This window comes from Psittacula echo, assembly GCF_963264785.1.
Source record: "Psittacula echo genome assembly, chromosome: 4".
NCBI lineage: Eukaryota > Metazoa > Chordata > Aves > Psittaciformes > Psittacidae > Psittacula > Psittacula echo.
The window spans coordinates 3,324,902-3,349,086 of NC_137738.1; the positions used below are offsets into that span (position 1 = coordinate 3,324,902).

The following is a 24,185-nucleotide window of genomic DNA, read 5'->3' on the forward strand; positions in this document are numbered from 1 at the left end:
ATTGTAGGCAGTAAGTTTGACCCTTTTTCAGCTTTTAATAATAATTCCTCCACTCAAGTAAAAACAAAAATCTTGTTCCAAATATTTAGATTGCTAAAGAAAGGCACGTAGTATGATTTTCCACAATATTTTATACAGACACAGGTCAGCATGGAGGAAAATGTTCATGCCTGTTTTCCCATAGGATAACAGTTAAGAAATATTTTCAGGAGAAAGGGGAAAGATGATGTTTTTTATTGGAATAAAAAAGAAAAAGGCATTAAAATTTCTCACCTTCGGGAATCCTGTGTGCAAAAGGGAATATCAGTAGGCAGGAGCGGGTATTCCACTCTTGTGTTGTTTGAGGACTGGGACTACATTGATGAAGTGGACTGTATGACTGAGGGTCTACTTGCAAAGGTCTGGTTAGATTGGGCCCAACATCTCTTCTAACTCAACAACTTCTTTGTTGGTTGGTGTAATGGGGAGCAGTGAGCTCAACCTGAAATAGCAAAGGCAGCTTCCTGCCCTCTGCTGCACCCCTGGAGATACGTGAATGCACTGGGGAATACTGGCCTGATTGATGCTGCTCAAATCGGAGTCCTAAGGAAGTCAAAATTACACTCATTTGTATTATGTCACACTGATGCGGAGAAGCGCTAAAATAAGTGACTTCTGAAGTGTTTGCTGATGGTGCTGCTGGTTTAAGCATGATTATAGCCCATTAAGCACCCCATGTATGACTAACTTTGACCATTTTACAGTTAAATCCTCAGCTTTAAATGCTTGTGCCCTGCACCCATTTGTTATAGGCAGTAATTTTGTAACGTGTTTGCAGAGACTTTTTACAGAGTGGTTTTGGGACCAGGTTTGGGATTCTCTTGGCAGATCCTCTTCTGTCTTTTAGGTGCGTGTAGATGTTCATCACCTTGGTGTGAACAACCGATAGTGTCACAAGTGACAAACGACCGGGAAATCGGGGAGCTCGCCCGTGGCAGAGACAGCAAGAGCAATTTCAGGCTTTTTAGTGGCAGAAACCACAGCTGAAGCAGCATTTCTGATGTATCTATCAGACTAAAATGGAAAGAGGCGGGACGCCGGCGGTGCGTGCGATAGGAGAGCAGCTACCATCCCTGACTTCCAGTTCCCACCTAGTTAACTCCTTGTGTTAAAGCACCGGGTTGCAGATCACACGGGTTAAAAATCAGGCCAGGCCGGCAAGGAGGGAGCCAGGGCCGCTCATCCCCCCGCTCCTGCTGCCGCCGCCGTGACATTTCCTCCCTTCCCAAAGTTCACGCGAAGACTGGCGAGGCGCCCGCCAGTGGGGGACCGCCGGCAGGTCCTGCCTCGCCGGGGGGGCGGCCGGTGCCTTCTCCTCCCTCCCGCCTCTCTCTTCGCTCGTTTCCAGAGGCGAGACCCTGGTCTCCGCAGGTACCGCACTGCCTCCCCCCCGCCTCCCGCCTCCATCTTTTTCCCCGCGCCCCTGCAGCATCTGCCCGCTGCCCGGCCGGGGCACGGAACTGCCCCCGCTGCCGGTGGGGGGCGCGGACGGGCGGAGGGGTTCGGGGAGGTGGGGAGGGGGGGGAACCCGGCTGCCCGGTGCCCCACAAAAGGCATCGCCGGACTCGGGCTGCTCCGCACGCTCCGAGCGCCGGAGCACGCAGGGACACACTGCTTCACGTTTACACACTGCCTCATACGGACACACTGCCTGCACAGGCATACTGCCTCACACTCACACACGCTGCCTCACACTCACTGCCTCACGCTCACACACACACATTCCGCACACGATGTGCGATGCGCGATGCGTGCCGTGAGGCACCTCGCATGCCCCGGGGCCGGGGGGAGCCGGCGGGATCCGCGCTGCCAGCGAGCCCGCCCTGCCGCTCCCTCTCCTCCAGACCCATCCATCAGCCTCTTCCCCTCGGTCAGCTCCTTCCTGCCTTTTTCTCCTTCCTTATTTTTTTATGGTTTTTACATATATATATATATATTTTTTTTTTAATTTGCTCTAACTGTATCTACCCAAGCCCTGAAAAAATGCCTGCCCGTGGAGCGAGGAGAGGGCACCGGGTCGGTAAATAAGAAGTGAGTACGAGCACAATGGCGTGCTTCCCCGCTTCCAGTCCTGCGGATGCTGCATGCGCCCCTGCGCGGGGAGGGGGGACCCGGGGATGCTCCCGGCACCGCCGCGGCGGCCCGGGCCCCTTTGTACCTCGCCTGGCTGCTTTCCCTTCCCTTCCCGGCTCCGCACCGCGCCCCGACGCGGAGCATCCTCGCCGGCCGCGGCTCGGGGCATCACCCGGCGCGTTGCAGCAGCCGGGGGAGGGAGCGGCGGTGCCCGGTGCCCGCTCCTTTGTTCGCCGCCGGGAGGGTCGGCGCTGCTCCGGGGGGGCGGGCGGCGAGATTGGCGGCCCCAGTCGAGGGGGAAGCGGGGAGCGGCCACGGCCGGGAAGCTCGTAGGGACAGAGAGAGGGGAGGGGGGTCCCCCGCTAAGGTGTGGGACGCGGGGAGGGGGAGGCACCGTGCCCGTCCTCTGGGTACCCGTGGGGCAGCTGGAGGCGTGACAGTGGGTTGTGCGGGGACCCCCATCGGCCCGGGCTGGAGGCCTGAACCCGCGAGTGTTCAGGAGCCACGCACCGCCGCCACCGGTGCTGAGGCCGTGTCCCACTTCGCCGACCTGAGGGAGTCTTCGCTCAGTTTAGAGGTAGGCTTTTCCCACCGGCAGCTGGGAGCGTAGTGGCGGCTGTTCAAAATGTACTTGTGTTTCAAAGCACTTTAAATATAGCTTGTGCGGTCAGCTGCTGGGGCCATCTTCCCACTGGAGACCTTTACCTGCGCTTGATGTGGTGGATTTGTTTCTAGTGCCCATAGAGTTGCTGGTAGTCACATGGATTACTGAGGTACTTGACAACGCGCTCAGGTGCTCTTTTCCTAACCCGGTGGGGTTAGGAAATTATTTTATGTAAATAAAATACTTGTTTTATGTATAAATGTTTAAATAAATGCATAAATGTTTAACTAAAACATTATTTTAAGTAAATAAAAATACACACTCTAAAAATGGGTGACTTTTCCAGTAAGTACACATATGGTTTACTGTTATGTTCTGAGAGGTGTAATTGATGCGCAATTAACACTTCAAGGCTGATATGATGCGCAATGTATTGTTTTTATGGTCTTGTCTGGGGAGTTTGGATGTGATCATGTTCTCAGAGAGCATTTGTCTGCGCACAGGACAAAATAGAAGAGGGAAAGAAGGATTTGTATGTTTCTGCTACTTCTGTAATGCCAAAGTAGAACACAGCTGGAAAGCTGCTTAGCAGTTCTTGAAAGAGCAGCAAGTGTAAAGAATCTCTGCAGCAAAATACCACCTTACAGTAACGTGATGCAATGCAAGAGTGTAGGGGAAATCTGCTGTTTGGTTGAATATCACGAGGGAACAGATGCATATAGAAAACGTTGCAGATGTGTGTGTGCTTGTAAAATGGATCACACTACTCAGAACAGCAGGTTTGTTGTAAGGAGCCATGCGATTTAAGGGGAAGATTCAACAGTTTAAGAATTCCAGTTAGAAGCGACCTTGGCAAGAAGTTCAGTTACTAATATCCAAGTGGTGCTATAAAAATTAACTTCCCTTTTCTGTTTTGCCAGTGGCGGCACCTGACTTGCTGGATCCCAAATCGGCCACTCAGAACTCCAAACCGAGACTATCCTTTTCCACCAAGCCTACCGTGCTCTCTTCACGGGAGGAAACTGATTCGGCTATTAATGTTATGAAATGGAAAACAGTCTCAACAATTTTCCTGGTGGTAGTCGTGTATTTAATAATTGGAGCAACAGTATTTAAAGCCCTGGAGCAGCCTTATGAGACCTCGCAGAGAACCACCATCGTGATTCAGAAGCAGACGTTTGTATCTCAGCATTCCTGCGTGAATGCAACCGAGCTTGATGAACTGATCCAGGTAATCCCTACTGAACCCTTGTCGCCATGGCTTAGAGGAACTAATTATATATGGCAGCACTGCTGCGGTAAAGGAGAGAAGCTTCATTAGCAAATCTCAGTATTGGCCGAGTGATGTGACAAGTGTTAAGACCAGAAGTTGAGCAATAGCATTTTCATGCAAAGCCTCATGGTTGAAACACTATTGCTATTTTTAGGTCCAGTACACTTGGTAGACAGACTTTTCACTGAGGCCTCCCATTATGTTAATTAAATGATTATTCGTCAGCGATATATATAATTAATAGTTCACAAAGGAATTGATCTATCGATTGTGCCTTGCTAGGTCTGTCACTATTTGAAATGCCTGATTCTGAGGAAGAAAATACACCATCCATTGCCTTAAAAGACTTCTAATTTACTGTGATTATATCAAGCTAGCTTTCCTTCCAGCTGTATGTCTCTTCTCATTGATTTTGTTTTAAGTACAGGAAAGTACCACGGCCTTGATATTTTGATCTTAGATCTCATTTTTTCTCCGCTTCTTAAAGGCACATCCACAACTGATGGACACTGGTGTGTTCCTACTAACATGACTTTACCCTTGCAGATCACCTGCCTCAGAACCATAGGAAATATTTACTAGAACTAGATCTAGAGCATCCTGAGACCCTCTTGAACTTAAATCCCATGTTCTTATGAATATCCGGTTGTACTGCAGGGGGCTGACAAATAAATGTCAGTTCTGGGGATAAGACAATGAAACATGAGGCTGGAGTGACCAGTCAAGAGCTGACGAGGATTGACCCTTCATGAACAACAGCCATGGGGCCATCTGGGTTTGCAGAGCTTGAGATGGGACAGGGGGGAGCTGGAGAGGGTGGTGGGCATCCGGACCCTGGCTAGTATGAACATGGACAGCAAAGCTTCCTGGAAATGGCTTTTGACTGCAGATATGGCTGAGAGTTTAGAAGTTGATTTTACCTCTCTAGACCAATCTGCCTTGAGCATCCGCGGGGACACCTGAGTTTGTTCAGTTTTAAGCCCAAAGGACCCAGTAATTTTTACAGCACACTACTTCTGAACTTTAAAAGCAAACCGGGGAGATATCTTGCGTTTTGTGATTTCTCCCTTGCTTTGTTGCTAAAATGTGTTTCAAAGCTGTTACCCTTTAAATGATTGTCAGGCAGTTCCTGCCTCCCTGTGTCCTGACTAGGCATGCCTGAGGAGGTGGTGTCGATACTAATTTCTATACTGTGTAATAACTGTTTCAGTGGGTCTACCAGTAGAATGTGAGATAATCTTTCAAACACATTCTGATTTAAACAATCTCTTGTAGCTAGTATAAACATCCCCATATGAATTTTTTAGGTCAGATTCTGTACTTGTGAAGATAAACAAGAAGTTTAAAAGCAGTATTATCTCGCATCATCTATGAGATGGTCCTTAAGGCAAAAACTGTTGAAATTTGCTCTGGAGTGCTTAGATATTTTAGCAGTTATGATTCCTCACCCAGAAGCACAGATTGGTAATAAAAAACCCCACTTCATCAGCATTCAGTGCCCATTTGATGTTCTGTGTAAAATAAATGACAGTTTCAGTACAACCATCAGAGCACAGGTACCTGTATCAGCATTACCTCCCATCTTCACTGGTGATCTTTGGCATGACCAGAAGGGCACAGGCTTGTGAAGCAGAGGAGGGGGTGATGCAGCCTCCCACAGCACATGGATGTGAAAGAGCTGTGGGAAGAGTTTGCTCTGCTTGTTGTTGGGGTAAATGAAAAACTTAATTTCCCCTTATTCCCATCTGCTCCTCTGTGAAGATGAGCACCACAATGTAGAGGTAGGACTGTGCTGCTACTCTCCTTTTATAGGAGGAGAGCTGAGGCATTAAGAGTTCATTTGAGTGCCTTTCTTCATGCAGAAAAAGTGATAACACATTACATCAAGCTGTTTAAGGGTTGAGAATGAAGTGACTTGCCTAAAGTAAAATCAGAAAGCAGTGATAAAAGAGAGTCTCAAATCCATTTTCCAAGTCTAGGCTGCTGCCTTCTCCATGAAGTCATATTTCTTCCCTACTTACTTTGTCACAGAAGCTAAATTACTGGAATACATTTTGTCTCTCTGGGTTTATGTCTGAATGCTGTTACAATATAATGCAGCGTTTCTGCAGGTTTTGTTGGATGTCTCGATGAATAAAAATAAACAGTGCATGTGAGGAAAAAGTAAATGATATTTAAGAATTCACTGAAAGCTATAAAACTGAAAATTAATATGTACTAGTGTAGTGGGAAGCTGGAATGATTAGTGTGTGCAAGGAAAATTACAGAGCTTACAGACAGTAATGTCTTCTTTAATCAAGAATTTACCTTGAGTCAAACTATAATAAAACCCATTATAAACTTTTCCTTTTGAATTTAGTGTTCTGGGAAGCCAGAAACTGGTTTGGCTCTGGTTTGTGCTAGTCATTGCTCAAGGTACTTATCATGCCAGGCTTTTTCAATCTTCACAACTTCTGATGTGCCACTTAATCCTTACTCTGACTATCCCAAGGTTGCTAACCAACAAGACAATATGTGGTGGCTTAGTCAATGTGCAAATTAGGGAGACTAGCTTGAGAGCACAAATTCAGCCAATTCAGATTGTCCAAGAGGAATGAATGTCCAGTTCACTAACACCCAGGGGACATCCAATTTCCAGCACCGTTGCTAGAATCTCCCCTTTGCCACAGAGATGATTACAACACAGAGTTGTGTGTTTCTATAAATGCAGAAAGGATAGGGAATTTTCCCTTCCTGCCTTTTCTATCCTTATTTTATCTCACTAATCACCAAAAGCCTTCCTGGCACAACAATATATATGCCATTGCCAACTTTTTGGCACACACGGCTTTATTCCCCGGGTTTTGGATTCCTGAAGTTATGTATTTTCACACTGGCTGTGTGGCTTCTCTAGGTGTACTCAGTGAAAGCTATACTCTTATAGACTTTATATGTTTGATATCCCTGTGAAACATGGGGCTATGGAGAACTGCTATGCAGCATAGCAAATGTGCGAAGTTAATGAGTGCTCTGATGATGACAGCATCAGCTGCCTCAGAAAAATGACCTGAGTTTTGCTCATCAGTTTTCAGCTGAGCCCAGCAGCATTGTTTGTGTGTTGACAAAGAGATGGTCTTCATGACCTTCTCCATCTCTGACTTTCATGGCCCAGTGTTGCAAATCAATTTCAGTCTAAACCACTTCAGTTACTTGTTGCTTCACTGCAATAAAATACACCTGCAATGGGCAACATCAGTGTATGACCCTGAGACCTGCTTCCAGGTACATCATTCTTTTGATATTTCTTGAGCACTTCTATTTAGTACCATACTTAAAATGTGCAAAAGTCACACAGAGCATATCTTTACACTCAAGAGGCTATTTTTCCCAGGCAATTTCAACTCGCTTTGCTTGTAGCCTGAAGCCAGTATCAACAACATTAAGTGAATCACTGCATGCTGTACACAACAGTGCAGAGGTGGGCAGTGCACAGCGATCAGTGGTGGTATATCGAAATCTGCAACTAGAGGAACATCCTAAGAGGGAAGCTTGTGAATATGCGAACATTACTTCGGTAAGTTTAATGAGGATACAACAGACCCACAAGCCGTGCATGGTCTGATGTTGAACATCATTTTTTAGTTTCAGTTGGAAGGTCTTGAAAGGATCTCAGTTATTAACAGATGAGAAAATGTGGGTTTGCTGAAGGTTACATATAATATCCAATACATTGTAAGGCTGTAGAAAGGGATATGGCCATATACTTTGCTACTATTCCTTCTTTTGAAAGAAGATCTCTTGACAATTAATCATGGATAGTGTTTTCTCTATCCATGCCTGCTCTAAACTTGCCCCTGCCATGCAGTGCAAAGTAACTGCCAGGTGACAGAATGGAAGAGTAAACATAGTTCAGAGTGTGTGGCTTCTATGTATAAGTGATAAAACGCATAAACCTGATCTTCATTTACATGAGGGATATTTTACATCTTGCATGTTAGAGGTTTTTCCCCACTGCTGAGGTTTGTATTTGCAGAAGCTAATAGAAACCCAGGAGTAATCCAGCTATCCACATGCAAATGATAATAAGCAGTGAAGAACTAAAAAATTCCCTAATTAGAGAACTTGTATCAAATTATTTCAATCCACTTCTAGCTCTCTTTTAGTATGTTGACTTCCCTATAGCAAGCTTGCTACTAAACTATTGAATATGTTGGAGACAGTTTCCAAACTCAGATGCACAAAGTGTATTGCCAAGCACGCAGAAAAGTCTCCTGCTGTGTTTATGGAATCCTTATATGTTTATGGAATGCTTCACCCCTGACGGTCTTCAAGGCCAGGTTGGACAGAGCCTTGGGTGACATGGTTTAGTATGAGGTATCCCTGCCCATGGCGGGGGGGTTGGAACCGGATGATCTTAAGGTCCTTTCCAACCCCAACTATTCTAAGATTCTGTTATATATTTATGTTTAAAGAGACCTTGGGTTACAGTGCTGATGTTCAGGTTGCACACATGTCCTCCTGCACACACGAAATACATGCATGTACCTTCATGTCATCTTCTGGGGTTGTTTGTCTCTGGGAATGGGTGAGACTGACTGAATGTGATGCCCAGCAGCTTTGTAGAGTTTTCCTTGTTGTTTCATGCACTTCATTCCCTCTATAGGGGGTTCTATAGAGGGAGTGGGTGTATGAAATAACAATGAATTTGTTTTCCCTCTACCCAGAACTCATGCTGTTCCTAGGAGGTAAGGATGTGTTCAGTGTTGAGCATTGTGGGATGTTTTGGCAATGAGAGACAAGTATTTGTCCTCCTGCCAAAGAGAAAGCTGATTGAAACAAAGATAAGAGATTTTTATGTAAATATCACCAATTACATATGGCTCATCAGTTATTTGTTTTAATGTTGACATTTATAAACTGTAATGGAAAAAAAAATCCTTTCAATCCCCAAGCATCAAGTTGTTTAATGTATTATTTTTGCATATAAAGATTGGAAATAAGAGACATTTCAGATCTGTTATTTTAAATATCTAGAGTGTCTAAATAAGCTGGTATGAATTATTTCAGTATCTTGGTGAGCTAATTCTGAAACTTAAATGAGTTTTTAAGTAAAGGGGCACTGAAACTGAAGTTAACAACAGAAAATACCTCATTTCTGGTTCCTTCAGCAGAAATATCCTTCAAACGTATTTATTCTGAAAACCCTAACAAGTGGAAAAAATAATAATACCACACTAAACAGCATTTTAATGTGTTCCAAGTGCTGTTTGTGATCAGTTTTGTCTTTCAAAGCCTTCGTTTTGAAATCTGAACAAGTTTCAGGGTACTGCCCCAAGCTGTCTCAGCACTAAGAGACTCTTATAGAGTTTTAAGTCCAGCACTAAGAGACACTTATAGAGTTTTAAGCCCAGCCCCTTTTTAAGGGATGCGGCTTCTTTTAAAAACTGAATGCCCACAAAAATATGCTGCATTTAAAACAAACAAACAAAGAAAGAATGAAGGAACTGCCAGGGTTAGCTGAACTGACCTTGATCCCATCAGTTGATCTCCTTGCGTTCAGTGTGAGTTTGTGGTCAGCATGAGGAGAAGAGCTCTCCATGCTGGGGCCCATGGTCGTGTCCCATGCCTGTTTTCATCTTACGTTTGCATCACCTGCATTCTCCCTTTTCTTTCCATTAATCTCTTACACTGTGAATGAGACCAAAACGTGTTTTCTTTTTATCTCCCTTGAGGAAAAATGTGGGGTTTTTCCTTTATCTCTCTTGAGAGAAGCCTGACATAGTTATGAATGACATGAGAGCAGTGTTTCTTTCATCAAACTGGCATCACCAGAATGTCATTGTGATTTCTTATGTGATTAATTCCTTGTAAAACTAGTTTACTTTAAAATATGTGTTTTCTGTAGCTTCATTTCTATAGTTCCAGGTAACAAGTTACATTAAGTTGCACTTCCACCAGGAGCTTACTTTGTGTCTTTCCATGGTGTTTTTACAACTTGTACTATAGCCCCAAGAAACTAATTTTGCGCATCCTCAGGAATATGCTTTTTATTTCAGCCAAATAAGCTCCTTGAGCTTAAGTGTCCTCTAAGCAGGAACTTTGTGAGGCAGTTGGAATGTGTCAGTTTAAACTCTAAATATTCTTAGTCTCTTCCTTTTGCAGTTTCTTCCAGCCTCTCCCAAAGAAGCAGGAAGCACCCCAAGTCTGGCTCCTGATGTGCAAGCAGCAGGTGTTTATGCTTAAAGCCTTGAAAAGATTGATAGACCAGCATAAATGGATGCTGCAGCCTATTTTATTTATTTATCTGGGGATTCAAAATCCCATTCCATCATTTTTCTTTAGGTGCCTTCTGCATTTCAGACGTGAAGCTTATGACAAATTGCAAATACCAGTAGCAGAGCTGCCCACTGGTGTTTTCAAAGCAACATGAAATGAATGACCTTTAAAGCAGTTAGAACATGAAGCACACGAACTGTAGTTTGTGCTGTTACTCAATGCATGTGTCTGTCCTCGGTAAAGTGTCTGCCTGTCGAAGTACTTGAGCTTATGTGTGCTTAACTTTAAGTGTACAGGGTTCCTAACTGGTGCGGTAAGAGCCTGTTTGTTTCTCTTTTCCTCTCCCTGAGTCTGTAAGTCTAGTGTTCCTTTCTGCTTCGCTCTTGTCTGAAACAAATGTTCAGATGCTATTGTCTCTTTCTACAGTAACCACCCTCAAGTTCTATGTATCCCCAGATCAGAGTGATATTTAATACTATAAAAAATGTTAATATTAATATTACTATAAACATTATTATAAATATTTATAGGTCTCACATAACCTTACCCACACCAGATACCCACATGCTGTGGTCAAGTCCAGCTGTGCTGCAGAAGCCTTTGGGTTGTGTGCACTCCTTGCTTAGGGTTGTTCCTGTTCCTGCTGTCCTCTTACAGGCAGATCCCCTCTTCTGGCTCTGCACTTAGCGCTTGGAAGCAAGGAATTTCTGTTGCCTGGGTGCATTCCCTCCAGCGACAGGACAGCTCCCCTCTTCACTTTTCTGTGGTTCTTTTCCACATGACAGTTAAACCAAAAAGGATTCATTTAAGCACAGTCTTTATCATTCACAAGCATAAGGGCAATGCAGAGTTTGGGAAGAATACTAAATCAATTCTAACTGTCCTTGTCACTGCTTTGTTCAGACAGGTTGGCTTCTAACTTTCTGGGCTGCTTCTGGTGTTGGGGCTTTTAAATGATACGTGTACTTCAGATGAACAGTTTTGTAGGGCCTAGAACCTAGCTAGCTTGAATGCATCTGAATGACAGCTTTTGTCTTAAAAAGGGTGTCAGATATGACTCATTAGTAAGTCAGTTTTGCTAAGCAGCTGTCTGCATAATTCTTCCAGCCTTTAATCTCAAGAAGCAAAGAAAAGCCCTCTTCCCTGAACGTGCATGTATGCATATTTATATGTACGCACACACACAAAATTAATATATATAGACTTTTTAATGTGTAGTTAGAAATAGAAACATGTTTCAATATGTTTCTACACATTTTTAGTTCAAGTGGATTGTGAACGTAGGGTGAAAAGAGTTCTTGAATTCTTCAACATGTTGGGTGCTAGTTGCCAGTGCAGATTACAGTCATGTTATGCAAACTAGAAATCAAAACACAGAGTCACAGAATTATAATGCAAACATCACTGCAAGCTCTTTCCACAGCAAGCTTGAAACCATGTGCTTTTGGAGGCTGTCGAGTTGTTTGCTAAGTGTTAAAAGCATCCTAGTTTGCCTCTGAACGAAGAACTAGGATTTCCATTCTTTGTAGGCCAAAGCTGGAATGAAACACAGGTCTCATGCAGTAGCCAGGCCGTATGAGATGTATCGTTATACTGGAAAGGGAGAGGGTTCTCTTGTTAAATGGACAGTGAAGAAAGATATCCAGGCTGACAAATGAGTTTCCAGAAACTTTGAGGCATATCTGACTCTTTGACATCACTTGTTAAATGATTTCCAGGCAGCACAAGCTAACTCCTGACAAGCTGGGTAATGAAAGACTGCACACTCTGTTTTTTTATCAGAAGCATAATTTAAGATGCTTCTATTTTTATCTTTGGATGGAAAAGCTGAGAGTAATGAAGTGTTGTTTTACATCATTTCATAAAAGCCAAGGGACTGGAAGACGGTACAAAAGCATGTATTCAAAGCCTGGTGTGCAACAAGGAGATGAGCATTAGGGTGACTGCTTTGACATATACTTGTTTCTACCTGATCTCTGTATGAGACAGCAGTTGACTACCAGAGGCTAGCCCCTCAGTTTGTAACCTCTCCTTATATTTCTCCTGTGTCTCTGTAGAACCTTGCGTAGTGGATGTAGCTCTATGGCCAATAGGCTGACTTTTGTCAAGTTGTCTCCATTGACTCCTTGCAGGGTCGGAGGACCAGAGGCTGAAATCTCTGACATAGGAGGATTGCAATCTGTTTTCACAAAAGGACTGTGCTATTTGAGTGGCTGTTTTGTATCTCATTTTAACAAAAAAAAAGCCACAAAATTCTGTGTCTTCATTTGCAAGGGTAGCTTGTTGTGGCCTCAATGGACAAATATCTATGTGAATGCAGAGATGTGATAACACAAAACTGTGCAATGCACCTGATCTTGTTGAAGATCCCTGATCATTGCAAAGGGGTTGGACTACATTACCTTTGAAGGTCTCTTCCAACCCAAACAATTCTCTGTGTGTGATTTACCGTGATTCTAAATTACATAGGAAATGAAAACCTGACATCCCATTAAAATAAGATTTTATAGTTTCATTGTCTTTTTCCCAGTATTCTGGTTTCAAGCAAAAAAACTACAGTGTAAACACAATGCTTATGTGTTTTTGGAGCTCAGGTCCTGTTTTTGAAAGCAGGGCAGGTCATGCCTGGCCTATCCACTCTGGGCTCAAGCGTCCCTGCCTCTTTGATGCTCTACTAAAGCTAATTCCTGAATATAGGTTTAAAGCCAGGTAGTTTGGATGTAGTAGAAGTTAGGACTTGTACTCAGACACAGACACAACTCATGCCTATCCTAAGATATGGTACAGAGCTAACCTAAAAATCCATGTAACTTAAATAATGGGAATGAAGTCCAAAAATATTTAAATATTTGAACATTTTATCTCAGTTCTTTTCACTATCAACCCCCCCCCCCCAATTTTCACCATTATAAAGACAATTATAGAAGAAAAACATTGCTTTTACTGTAACCATGTATTATTATGCTTAAAATCATTGCACATAGAGACCTTGATTGTGTGCATGTGCTGGGTGACCCCCCCCCCCCCCCTTTGCTCAGTCCTCAGCCTTCTTATATGAAAAAACTAGTAGACAAAGGCTCTAGAAGGTGGTAAGGCAAGTGGAATAATCTATGTAGTTTTAGAATTGAAACTGTCCACATCCTTATTCTAATGCTGACTGGTTCTGTAGTGCTGAAGTGAAACTGATTTTTAAGTCAGAATTTAGTTTGTGTATGGAATAAAAATAAGAAAAACTAGAAATTTTGCCATTAAGGCAGTCAGTTAATGTTAATGCTGTAAACTAATTCTTTAAAAGTCAAGAAATTCCCATGTTGAGATCACACAAAGTGTTTACAGGATGCAATATATGATAAAAGTAGAGATTGTATAGTGCTTTCATGATTCTAGTTGTTTTGAGACTCAAAATGCACAGAGTTACTATAGCTACTGTATGAGTTAGGATAAGCTGGAGGGCTCATGTGACAAAAAGAAGTTATGAAGGAAGGAAAGAGCGACATTCAAACTTGTGACAAATGAAGTGGTTGTGTTACAGTGACTGGTGTGCTATTTGAACATTGAGATCCTGGCTTTAAGTTAGTGGAAACCAGCTGCGTGAGCCTGGGGTTTTATTCTGTGCTAAGGAAATGTTAATATCCAATATTCCAGATAAGTTTGTGCAGTGGATGTAGTCAGAAAGAAGATGCTACCCTGAAATCAGAGCCCTGAAATGTACATATTTAAGAAGTTATGTTATACATTATTTTCTTTTAAAATTATGCTTGGGAATAGTCTTAGATGAGGATCTGCTCATAGGTACTGACCAAACTAAGAAGAAAAGAGGTCCTGTGATCTAAAGAACTGAATATGCAATTGCCTCTTCCCAAAAACCTGTAGGCAACATTTAAAGACTTTATGAGATAGTAGCATTGATCTCAGTAAACCAGCAACCTTACCTAGCTGTCATCTTTGTTAGTAAGGGACACTAGTACAGAAGACTCTAAAGGAATGTAGTGCAGCAGCTTTGTTAATATTTAAGGCTGTATCTCTTCCCAAACATGGTAACAACACATAGCATAATAATGTGGGTTTGGAAACTTCCTAACCTGCTGGTGAAGAAGGCATCCTCTGGCCCTTTATGACTAAAACAATTAATAAGGTAGATCAGTAAAGACACAAAGAAAGTCAATGAGAAATACTAGCAATAAAGAATTACTTATATACTTATTCAACAGATCTATTTAAATAGGTGAATATATTATTTAATAAGAAAGAGCCTTTAATTCAGAAGAAAGAGGCAGCTGATGGATGTATAAGATCATTAATTTCTCGAAGGAGACAAATAAGAAATTGCTATTCAAGTGTTTTTCATAACATGAGAACTTACAAAATTACTTTGAAGCACATAAAAATCTCAAAAGGGAAATGCTTTTTAAATGATCCACAAGTAAATTGCAGAACCTGCTGCTACAGAATGACTTGGCTCCCAAAATACAAGTGAGCTCCAGAAGCAGTTAGATAAATTCATGGTAAAATGATCCACCCAAAGCAATCTGAACACCATGATGCAGATGCAGCCTCCCACTCAGAAAGTCCCTAAAGCTGTGCTTAGTCAGAAGTTAGGATGTATGAAGAGAAAACATCCTTTGCCTACTTGCCTGATTCTTTTCCTAATTAGCAGTTGGCCAAAATCAGAGACATAACAACAGCAGCTAATTGTCTTTTATAGCCATCTGTTGTGTTTTGTTCAGTCTGACCCAGCAGAGCAGTTTGGGATTAAGCTGTATCTTTTTATTTTCCCTGGAAGTCTGTAGGTACAGTGAGCTGCAGTTAGGAAATGCAGAGCTGTGATGGATCTTTGAGCAGTTTAGCTTGGCACCCCTTTCAAATAAAAGATGCTGAGGTAGTATGCTTCCAAAATGTGTAGTGATGATTTAGAGCTGTGAAAACATTTTACATCTGGATCTGTATAAATCTTGGTTTTCCTAGACTGCCTAAACACGTACATTGCTCTGGGTACTGCACTCACCTACTACAATAAACTGTAATAAAACATAAATGGTCCCATAAAATTCTATCGATCCAGTGCTTTATCATATGATGTCCTTACTGGAGAGGACCATTTGCAGGTACAAGGACTTATGATGAAAGTTCTTAGTTCAATAAAATAAAACAGTACTCAAAATGAAGTCAGTAGGCTTTATATTGCAGCTTTAGGGTTTATAAATCAAAGGAATTGTGTAAATTATACGAACAATACAAGGAATGGTTTTCATACGCTGCTTGGTCTGATGTGTCCCATCCTAGGCTAAGGTAAATACCTGTCAGTATGAGAGCTTTTTTGCGTGATGTACAAACATAGAAGAAACTTTATTCTTACACCCCAAAGGAAAATGAAACTCTTTTCCCTTTCCCTGTCTGCATCCTTTCTCCTTCCTCAGTGGGGTTGAAAATTCCACATCTTTGATGCCTGCCTTTGTGGTATTAAAAAGTTAAGATGGAGACAGTTGAAGGTATAGGAAGATAAAACACAGGAAGATAAAACGTGGGAAGATAAAACAGTGTAAAGTCTATGTAGAGATCCCCCAGCTGGCTTTCTGCTGACAACCCTGGATGTTGAAAATTACCTAGGTGGCTGTGGAGATGTGGCTGTGGAGATGCGGCTGTGGACTTCAAACTGGCTACTTTGTGCATCTGAGCTTGGAAAATGGCAAACTGGAAATGGTGGATTTAAATGGAGATCCCATCATGAAACACCGATGACCTGGTTAATCCAGCACTGGCATTTTGTCATTTCTTTCCAGATCAACTGACTTCCATGGGCACTGTTTAGAAACAAAAACATTTTCATTTGCAAATTATCAGTATATTTTGGGACTGGAAAATATATCGTTACTGTGCAACACTGTTCTGCAACAGACTGCCCACATGGAAAACCATTCTAGTCTGCCCTTTTGCTGAATATCTTTATGTGCATAATCAGTGTCGGACAACTCCCCACGCAAAAACTATTAGTTAAAACATTCATTTTAGTTTTGCAGCATTGGCCTGTTGTCCTTTCGTTAGACACCAATATTATAATAAGGATCCTGATTATGAAATAAGGCGTGTTCTAGAGTTTCAGAATTAAATAGCCTATATTCCTTAAATATTTCAAGTTAAACAGTTCACATCAAAAAAGAGTATTTTTAAACTCAAACACTGGTATCTATCTGCAATAGGTACATAACTGACCAGGAATACTTTATGTGATAAGAATTCACAGTAGGTGACACTGCTGAAATACGAAATTATTCATATTTCTTGAGACTGAAAACATCACTAGTGTCAAGCTTGTGCATTGTAACCCCTAGAAATGAGTTTTTCAAGAGCAGCATTTCTGAACTAAACAGTTGTATAAACTTCGAGATGCATGTTTGATATCTGAACCTGATGTTTTATTAATACAGTGAAATTTTTAGAACTGTAATTATTAATCTTTAATTATTGAATTATCTGTTCTACAGAAGTGTTTTAATTCGAGTTCTTTAGATCCAAAGCAGTGCATGGGCATTTTTTCGTGGTGTTTTAAAATGACTGTGTTTTATAGAGTATATTTCCTTGCCTAACTCAACAGATGAATGTTTTGGGAAACTCACATTGTAAATCTTTATATAATGCATATTTTTCTTCACCAAATGGTTGAATCAGTAAAACTAATTGTGTTTGCCATCTATCTAAGGTGATGCATATTGCATTCTCCTTCATGGTCTGGAATTTACAGCTCTGCTGCATGCTGAAGTGCTTGGAGTGTCCGCTGAAGATTAAATTGTAGCCTGACTCAATGATAAAACTCGAGCAGAGCAATGCTGATCCTTTTCTGGTTTATTGCTTGGATACAATGATTGATTTAATCAATTTACTGTGTAATGTATTAATATCATTGTTTCATGAATATTGACAAAAATCTTTTTTGACTTGCAGCAAGTAGTGGCAGCAATAAATGCAGGAATCATACCTTTAGGAAACACATCTACTCAAATCAGTCACTGGGACTTGGGAAGTTCCTTCTTCTTTGCTGGCACTGTTATTACCACCATAGGTAGGACACAGCTTATTATCTTTTTATAATAAATGAGCTGAGACCCTTTTGCTTTCCAGTGTGTGCATATATTTGCTAATTGTAAATCTTCTAAATCTTCTGGTTTAAAGTAGAGAGTTACTTTTTTAGCTGCAGGGGCAGAAGATAGCTGTTAGTAAGGAACCCTACCCAAGTAAATTGCTTTCCTGTAGAAGAAAAATGTTGCTGTACATTTCTGCAAGGTGAATAAAGAGGTTGTGGAAACATTTTCTGGGGGGAAGTTGGTCAGCTGTGTAGTCACAAGTGTTAAATAGGGCATGATTTAAAGCACATGTGCATTAAACCTTCACTGAGCTGTAGGGAATGACAACTGTGTCTAAGGTTCACTTTGAGGCTTGTGTTGCATTCGGTGAAGTCCAAAGCTGTCAGGTGATTTCTCTATGCTCACAAGCCTGGGGAATTTTTAAGATCCCTTTTGCATTTAAGAGCCTCTGTCCCTCCGAGCAGGTATGGATAGGAGCAGTGTTTGATCTTTCTTTGACTATAATATAGCGCACGTGATCCACAGTTCGAAAATGCGCTCACAGATCACAGAAGGGGCATCCACAAAGGTGGATGGAAATTTGAAGAAGAAGTCAAATGAGAACAATTTAAAACCTCCATTATGAGAGTAATGTATAAGGAATTGTAGCATTCCTACAAGAATTGCCTCTATTTATACGCATATTGTGATGGAAGAGGATGCTTTGTAAGTGTGGTATATATCTTTGTTCTTTATGTAGAAGTGTGTCTATGTCTTGTGTTTGAGTAGATACGTGTCTATGTGTATGTGTAAGTACTGTCTATGTGTAATGTTTTTCCATATCTAGAGTAATTGAAACACAGATTTAGTGAAAACAAAGAGTGAAACTCTTACTTCCTTGAGGTTCATAACTGATTTTATAGTAGTAGGTGCACAAGGTAGTAAAAGCTCCAAGTATTGAAATATGTAATTTTAACAGATTATAGTAAAAAAAGCAAGAACCTTGAAAGGATAGCTTTATGGTTAGTCTTACATTATCCTCTTCTGCCAATATGAAGCTTTATGTTGTAAGTAAGTATCCATAGTCCTGTAGAAAGTGTGCAGTATTTGCTTCAGTTCCCACTAAGAATAAAAGTTAATGTATCAAAAGCATTCAAGGAATTAACTGATTGAAAAATTATTTGAAAGCAGTGAAACATTTTGTTTCACCATCTTATTTCCAAGTAGAACTAGGGCTTTTCTAAATCCAAACGTTTCCTGATTTAATTTATTGACCTGATTCCAGCAAAACATGCATGAGTTCTGCTTAGAGGAGAGCGGGGGATCTGCAGAGTCATCCAGGCTTTTAATCTACTGTCCCTAAGAGGCAAGACAATCCAATAGGAAATACATTGGAAAATGAGTATTTCAGGTCATTTCTGCAAACCAGAGTAGTCAGAATCAGGTAACACTTGGCAACTACTATTTATTTCAGGATTTGTGATAGGAACCTGAGAAAATGTGAGTGGGGAAAAGTCTTCCATAAAAAATGTTGGCTTTGGAGTAACTGTGGTTTTCATCAGAGACCCTTTTAGACAGGAAGCTCCCAGTTAGTTGCAGGTTTGAGCTTTGGTTCTTAGGACCTGAGAAGAAAGCTGTAGTGTGGTTGGTGGTGTCTTACTGCTGTAAACCACCTTCCCGCTGGCTCACAGGGCTTGTGGTGTGAAAGCAGATGGAACTGTCATGAAAAGCCCTTGGAATTTTGACTTTCTCAGGAAAACGGTGACAAGCAAAACAATTGGGTGTCCTTTCCCCTATTCTTTATATTTTTATGTGCCATCAAGTGGTTTTGTGTTCAGAACAGTATCTTTTCATACATAATAACCTATTGAAAAAGAAGGCAATTCTTTCGATGAAGGGGCATAATTTTATCATATAACTTGATATTTTTACTTTTCAAGAGATTAAAAATGCAGTTTATGAGCAACTCCAGGGAGTTGCCATAGCTTTCAGTCAAACACTACAGGTATTCTTTATGAACAAAGACATTTATAAATTCCTAAAACAACTTTACATAAATATTTTAATAAAAATAATAACAAAAATGATTTTATAAAGTTGAATAAAATTTATAACTATTATGTCCTTTAGACTGTATACCTTAAGAAGTGTTTGGATAGAAGAAAGAAGGATCACTATCATTTAGAGAAAATGATAGCTTTCCAGTGTTGCAGCAGATTTTGTAGCTTCTCAAACCTCTTATTACTATAATTTTACCTTATCGTTTAGCCCACACTCTCTCTGGTGATATCCTAGAATCTAAGAAATTCAAAAGGGAACCAATAGGGGTTTTTTTATGGATAGTGTTTCCCAAACCCTTCTTTAATGAAAATAAAGCCTTTCTTTATTGACAGTTACACTTACATCCCCCAAACATTTGGTTCCTGGAAAGAGGGGATAGTAAATAAAGACTTTAGGCTTTGCCTAAGCAATAAGTTATTGTTTTACATTTAATTGTTATCGTATCACAGTAGTGATGAACATTGAAGTGAAAAATATTGACTGTGTTTTGGTGGCTGTTGGCAGCAGTCCAGAAATAGCTGTAGTTTCTTGGTCTTCTGGGTTGCCTGTAGGCATCTGAAAGGCTCTCTGATGGTAACGTGTGTATCTATTGAGTTTCAAAGCCAGCTCACAAAACCAGAGGTTACAGTAGAGAAAGCATGGCTTGATACTGATTTCACATTTTTGTTGTTCTCTTCATGTTATCCAATAAGCTTTACACTGCATATTAAAAACTAATGAACTCAGCTTGAATAGAATATAATCTGTCATACTACTCCTTGATCTTTCCTAAGAAGTGGATTTAGTTGAGAAGTCAGGATCAAACAATTTCATAAGATCCTTTGTAGCTTTTTTCCATGTCTGAGTAGGTTGGCTTTATCCTTGCATTTACTACTGTGCAACAGCATGAAACTTGTTTCAGGAAGGGCCTTCAGTGATTATGGCTTTGGCTTGTTAATTAGGTGTTCTCACTTGTGGATACTTGCCTATGGAAGTTGTGAATGCTCCACCCTTGGCGGTCTTCAAGGCCAGATTGGACGGAGCCTTGGGTGACGTGGTTTAGTGTGAGGTGTCCCTGCCCATGACAGTGGGGTTGGAACTAGATGATCTTAAGGTCGTTTCCAACCCTAACTATTCTATGATTCTATGATTCTATATGTTTCTATAACAAATATGCCTTCTCTCAACAAAGAAACATGAAACTACGTGATCACTGTGTGCATGTGGAACAGTTTCTGACAGTCCCTAAGAGGGAAAAGGGTAATGGAGGGAAATAGGAATGCTGAAATTGGCTATGAAAAATATTGTTGCATTGCTCCCTGGGATACCGTGCATGCTGCAAAGCACAAAGGAGTCCTTTTGTCTACCTGAAAATGTCATTATCTAATCAGTCCTGTTCTAAGACCACATGTCCAAAGAAAAGGAAAAAGAGGGTTGAGAAGAAAAGAAAGAAAATAATGGCAGCTCCATCACAAAGCTGGAGATAGTGCTGAGGAGGATGGGAAAATGATCTTTATGTCATCTCTTTTTGAGAGCTAATTGTTGCCACTGCACATATTTTTTTACCCTCTCGATCATGTTCTTCAATGGGTAGCTTCACTCAGAAATGGGTGTACAGGCCCAGTCTGTGCACTTCTTTTAGGGCCTGAGAAAATCTTAATGTGGCAGCAGGTAGGAAAGGACACCTCTCTTACTGTAAGCTTGAGACCTGCATCTAGAGAAATTAAAGCAAAGTGGACATGCCAAGGCCTTAACCTTAGCAGTTGTTTTCCCAAAGGGCTTCTGTCTCAGCACGTAAAAAATGTGGTGTCAACTGTAATACCAGAAACCATATCATAAAAACCTCTACCAGACTCCTATGGATCTTCATCGAAAATAGCTGCATTATTTCTGCTGTTATTCCAGCCAGTCTATAATGACTTTTTCAAGCACTGCAAGTAGACATGTAGTGGAAAGGATACTTATTCAGACTCCTGGAAGATGGAGTATCATGGATAGCAGCTGGGATCATGTCAGGAGTGCCAGCAGCCTCGCTGGTGCCTGTGGTTTGCCAGAGCTGTGTCTACACAGCAGTGAGCTCATAGAGCTCCATTAATACCTTAGCACTCAAGGATAATTTACAGCCATATTGATGTCCAAATCCAATAGTTGATAATAATTGCATCTACAAATGCAAGAAAGGAAGAACACATCATGTTTTGTCCTTTTCCTCTATTTTTCACCAGCTCTTGGTTTTTTGAACCCAAGCTTCTCATATGCACTGGAAAAAACCTCTTGAGAAATTCACTGATGACTGAAGTCTTTACTTTAGCTTCATGCACCTAGCTGAGGTAATATGGTTATGTTACTTGGGTCCAAAAGCCGAGAGTGCAAAGGAGTGTGAATATTTCTTTATAGAAACAGAATAAAATCGAATGTAAATCTTTATATTGTAGAACGGTTGTGAATAACAAGCAGCCAAGATTCTGAAAAATTATTCATATTTTTGCCTAGAAATCTGAGCTTGATTTGTCGTATTTAGAGTTGCAGTTATGTAGCTCCAAATGCCATTTCACTGTAAGGAATAGTTCTTTGGTATTCCCCCACTGCCTGGACACAGGATTTTCTTGTGAAGGCAGAGTGCTCGGAAAAAGTCCTATTCTGTTGCATGTTGACTTGAAACAGCAATAAAGTCCTGCTGCTAAATCTGTCCCTTCTGGCACCATTTCACTGCATTTTTGAAATACAAAGTAGCAGAGTAATGTATTGATAACTAAAATACACCAGATATGTTTGATGTTATAAAAAGACAAATATTTTGTTACCTATTATGTCATTTAATCATAAAGATAAAAAAATTGCAAATGATGTTGAAAACTTCATTCCTTTAGTTCAGAAAAGGAAGAAGCATCCTTACGTTAGAATGGTTTTCTTTCTGTCTGTTTGTGCCATTGAAGCAGAGCTCTTGAGGATGAGCATAAAAATTTTACTGGAAAAGATCACTCCAATTTGCTTATCAGAATAGAAATGCTGGGATTTCTTTATGTGTATATGAAAAGGAAGAGAGAAGAAGCAAGTAAAAGAGAGTGAAGTGCAAATGTTAAGGTGATTGAGAAGGGGCTTGGTGAAAAACTCCTAAAAGTAAAAACGTATAATACATTTGCCTGAAAAACATTCTGATTTGGTATTTTCTCTATCATATCATTATTCAAATCTGCATTTGGGACTATGACTTTTAAATGAGCTAGACTACACAGTAGACATTATAGTCTATGGCTTCTGAGGACCCATTTCTTTCAAAGCTCCTCAGCTTGAAATTTTCTTTGATTCCCTTTCCAAAGCAGCAGGTACAGTTTCATTAAGTGAAGCTCATGGATCTTGTCCTCCACTATTAGTCTGGATGCATGCATCCAGATTTCATATAGTTCCTAGCAAGAGTGTGTGTGAAGCAAAACTGAGTGTAGCCAGTTGGTAAGACCAGCTACAGAGCAATGCAGAAATCAATGGCTAAGTTTTATAGTTTGTGAAGATGTGATAGTGAGAGACATGCTAAAGAGGTCACTGGGGAATGAGGTGGAACTGCTCCTTCAATCTCTTCCTCTGCAGAGGACTCCACCAAAACCTCCTACTTCCTTATCGTGATTTCCTATTGACTCTCAAAGTACGTTAAACATATATATCTCATCTGATAAAATGTCAACAGAAAGAACTCCTTTGTTTAAAAACCAACCCCCCTGAGGTCTCTTCAGAATTCAGTCTTTCCTCTAGGTTAGCATTGCCTTTACCTTCCCATTCCCATGCTGTTGTTCTTAGTAGATGTTAGAGCTACAACAGCTTTTTGGTCTCTATTTGTTCCATTCTGATTTATCTCCTTTGCTTCTCTTTTGTTGCTCCTGTGAAGAATTATCTGATTTTGAGCCAATTAGTGGCTGTTGACAAGTAGTGGTTCAGCCATGCTCTGGAGAGACCTATTAGGACTTTTGCAATGAAATTCTCCAAATACTTCATCTGAACTGAGCATACTCTCTCCCAGGACAGTAGCTACTAAACAAGATTTTGGCTGTGATGTCTCCCAGGAATAGTGAGTGGAGAGTGTACTACCGCTATGCCCTTCATTTTCTCCTGCATTTGTTCAGGCAGCAAGAAAGCAGGCTTCGCTGACTCAAATGCTGAGGAAATAGCACTTGGACTGCACAAGGTTCAGAAGTAATGGTTAGGATGGGACTGCCAAGATCTAAAAACCTGGACCAGTGGTGGAAGAATGACCATGGTGAAGATCTGAAATGAAAGTCTATCAGATGAAGAGCTCAGTTAGAGACAGTAAGGGCTTGTATATCAGAAAAACTGAATTTAATTGAATGAGCAAATCAGAGAAAAGAAATCTAGTCTCACTGACCAAAATGACTGAGGTTAAGAGAAGGAGAACACCACTTTTCTTCCTGCCTATGCCAGAATACTCAACAATGGTAAGGGTGGCTCTGAAATTGAAGAAGTTCAAATTTATAGGATCACACATAAATTTGTGTCATTTAGTTATACCATTATACTGGTATTTATACCAGCGCCATTTTGATACACAAGTATCTAATGTGCATGTATGTGATAAATTGTGAGCACTTGCATGTTCCGTGGGCCATATTCAAACCAGAAAGGATCCAATACTTCTGGTGATGCTGTTACTTTAAACTATTAGCTAGATTAGAAAAGCCTGGGGTAACGTAGCCTCTTAGTAGTGTGAATGTACAAGGGAGTTTTTGTTGACCTGGCCAGCTCTGAATTCTGGACAAGAGACTTGGCAACGGATATCCTGGTATAAAGGGATGCTGTCTCTTAAGGGAAAGAGTGGCATTAGTGGCATTTCATA

The 24,185-nt window shown here is 41.0% G+C and overlaps 1 protein-coding gene across 1 annotated transcript in view; it reads left to right on the plus strand.

The window, feature by feature from the left end:
• KCNK2 (potassium two pore domain channel subfamily K member 2) overlaps nt 1–24,185 on the plus strand; it is a gene marked incomplete at both ends in the record, with an annotated part of 102,637 nt that overhangs the window by 23,384 nt on the left and 55,068 nt on the right. Inside the window, 2 exons of the mRNA XM_080616685.1 lie at nt 3,637–3,947; nt 17,184–17,301. Of these exons, the coding sequence (XP_080472811.1) occupies nt 3,637–3,947; nt 17,184–17,301 (429 nt within the window). The remainder of the gene's footprint in view (nt 1–3,636; nt 3,948–17,183; nt 17,302–24,185) is intronic.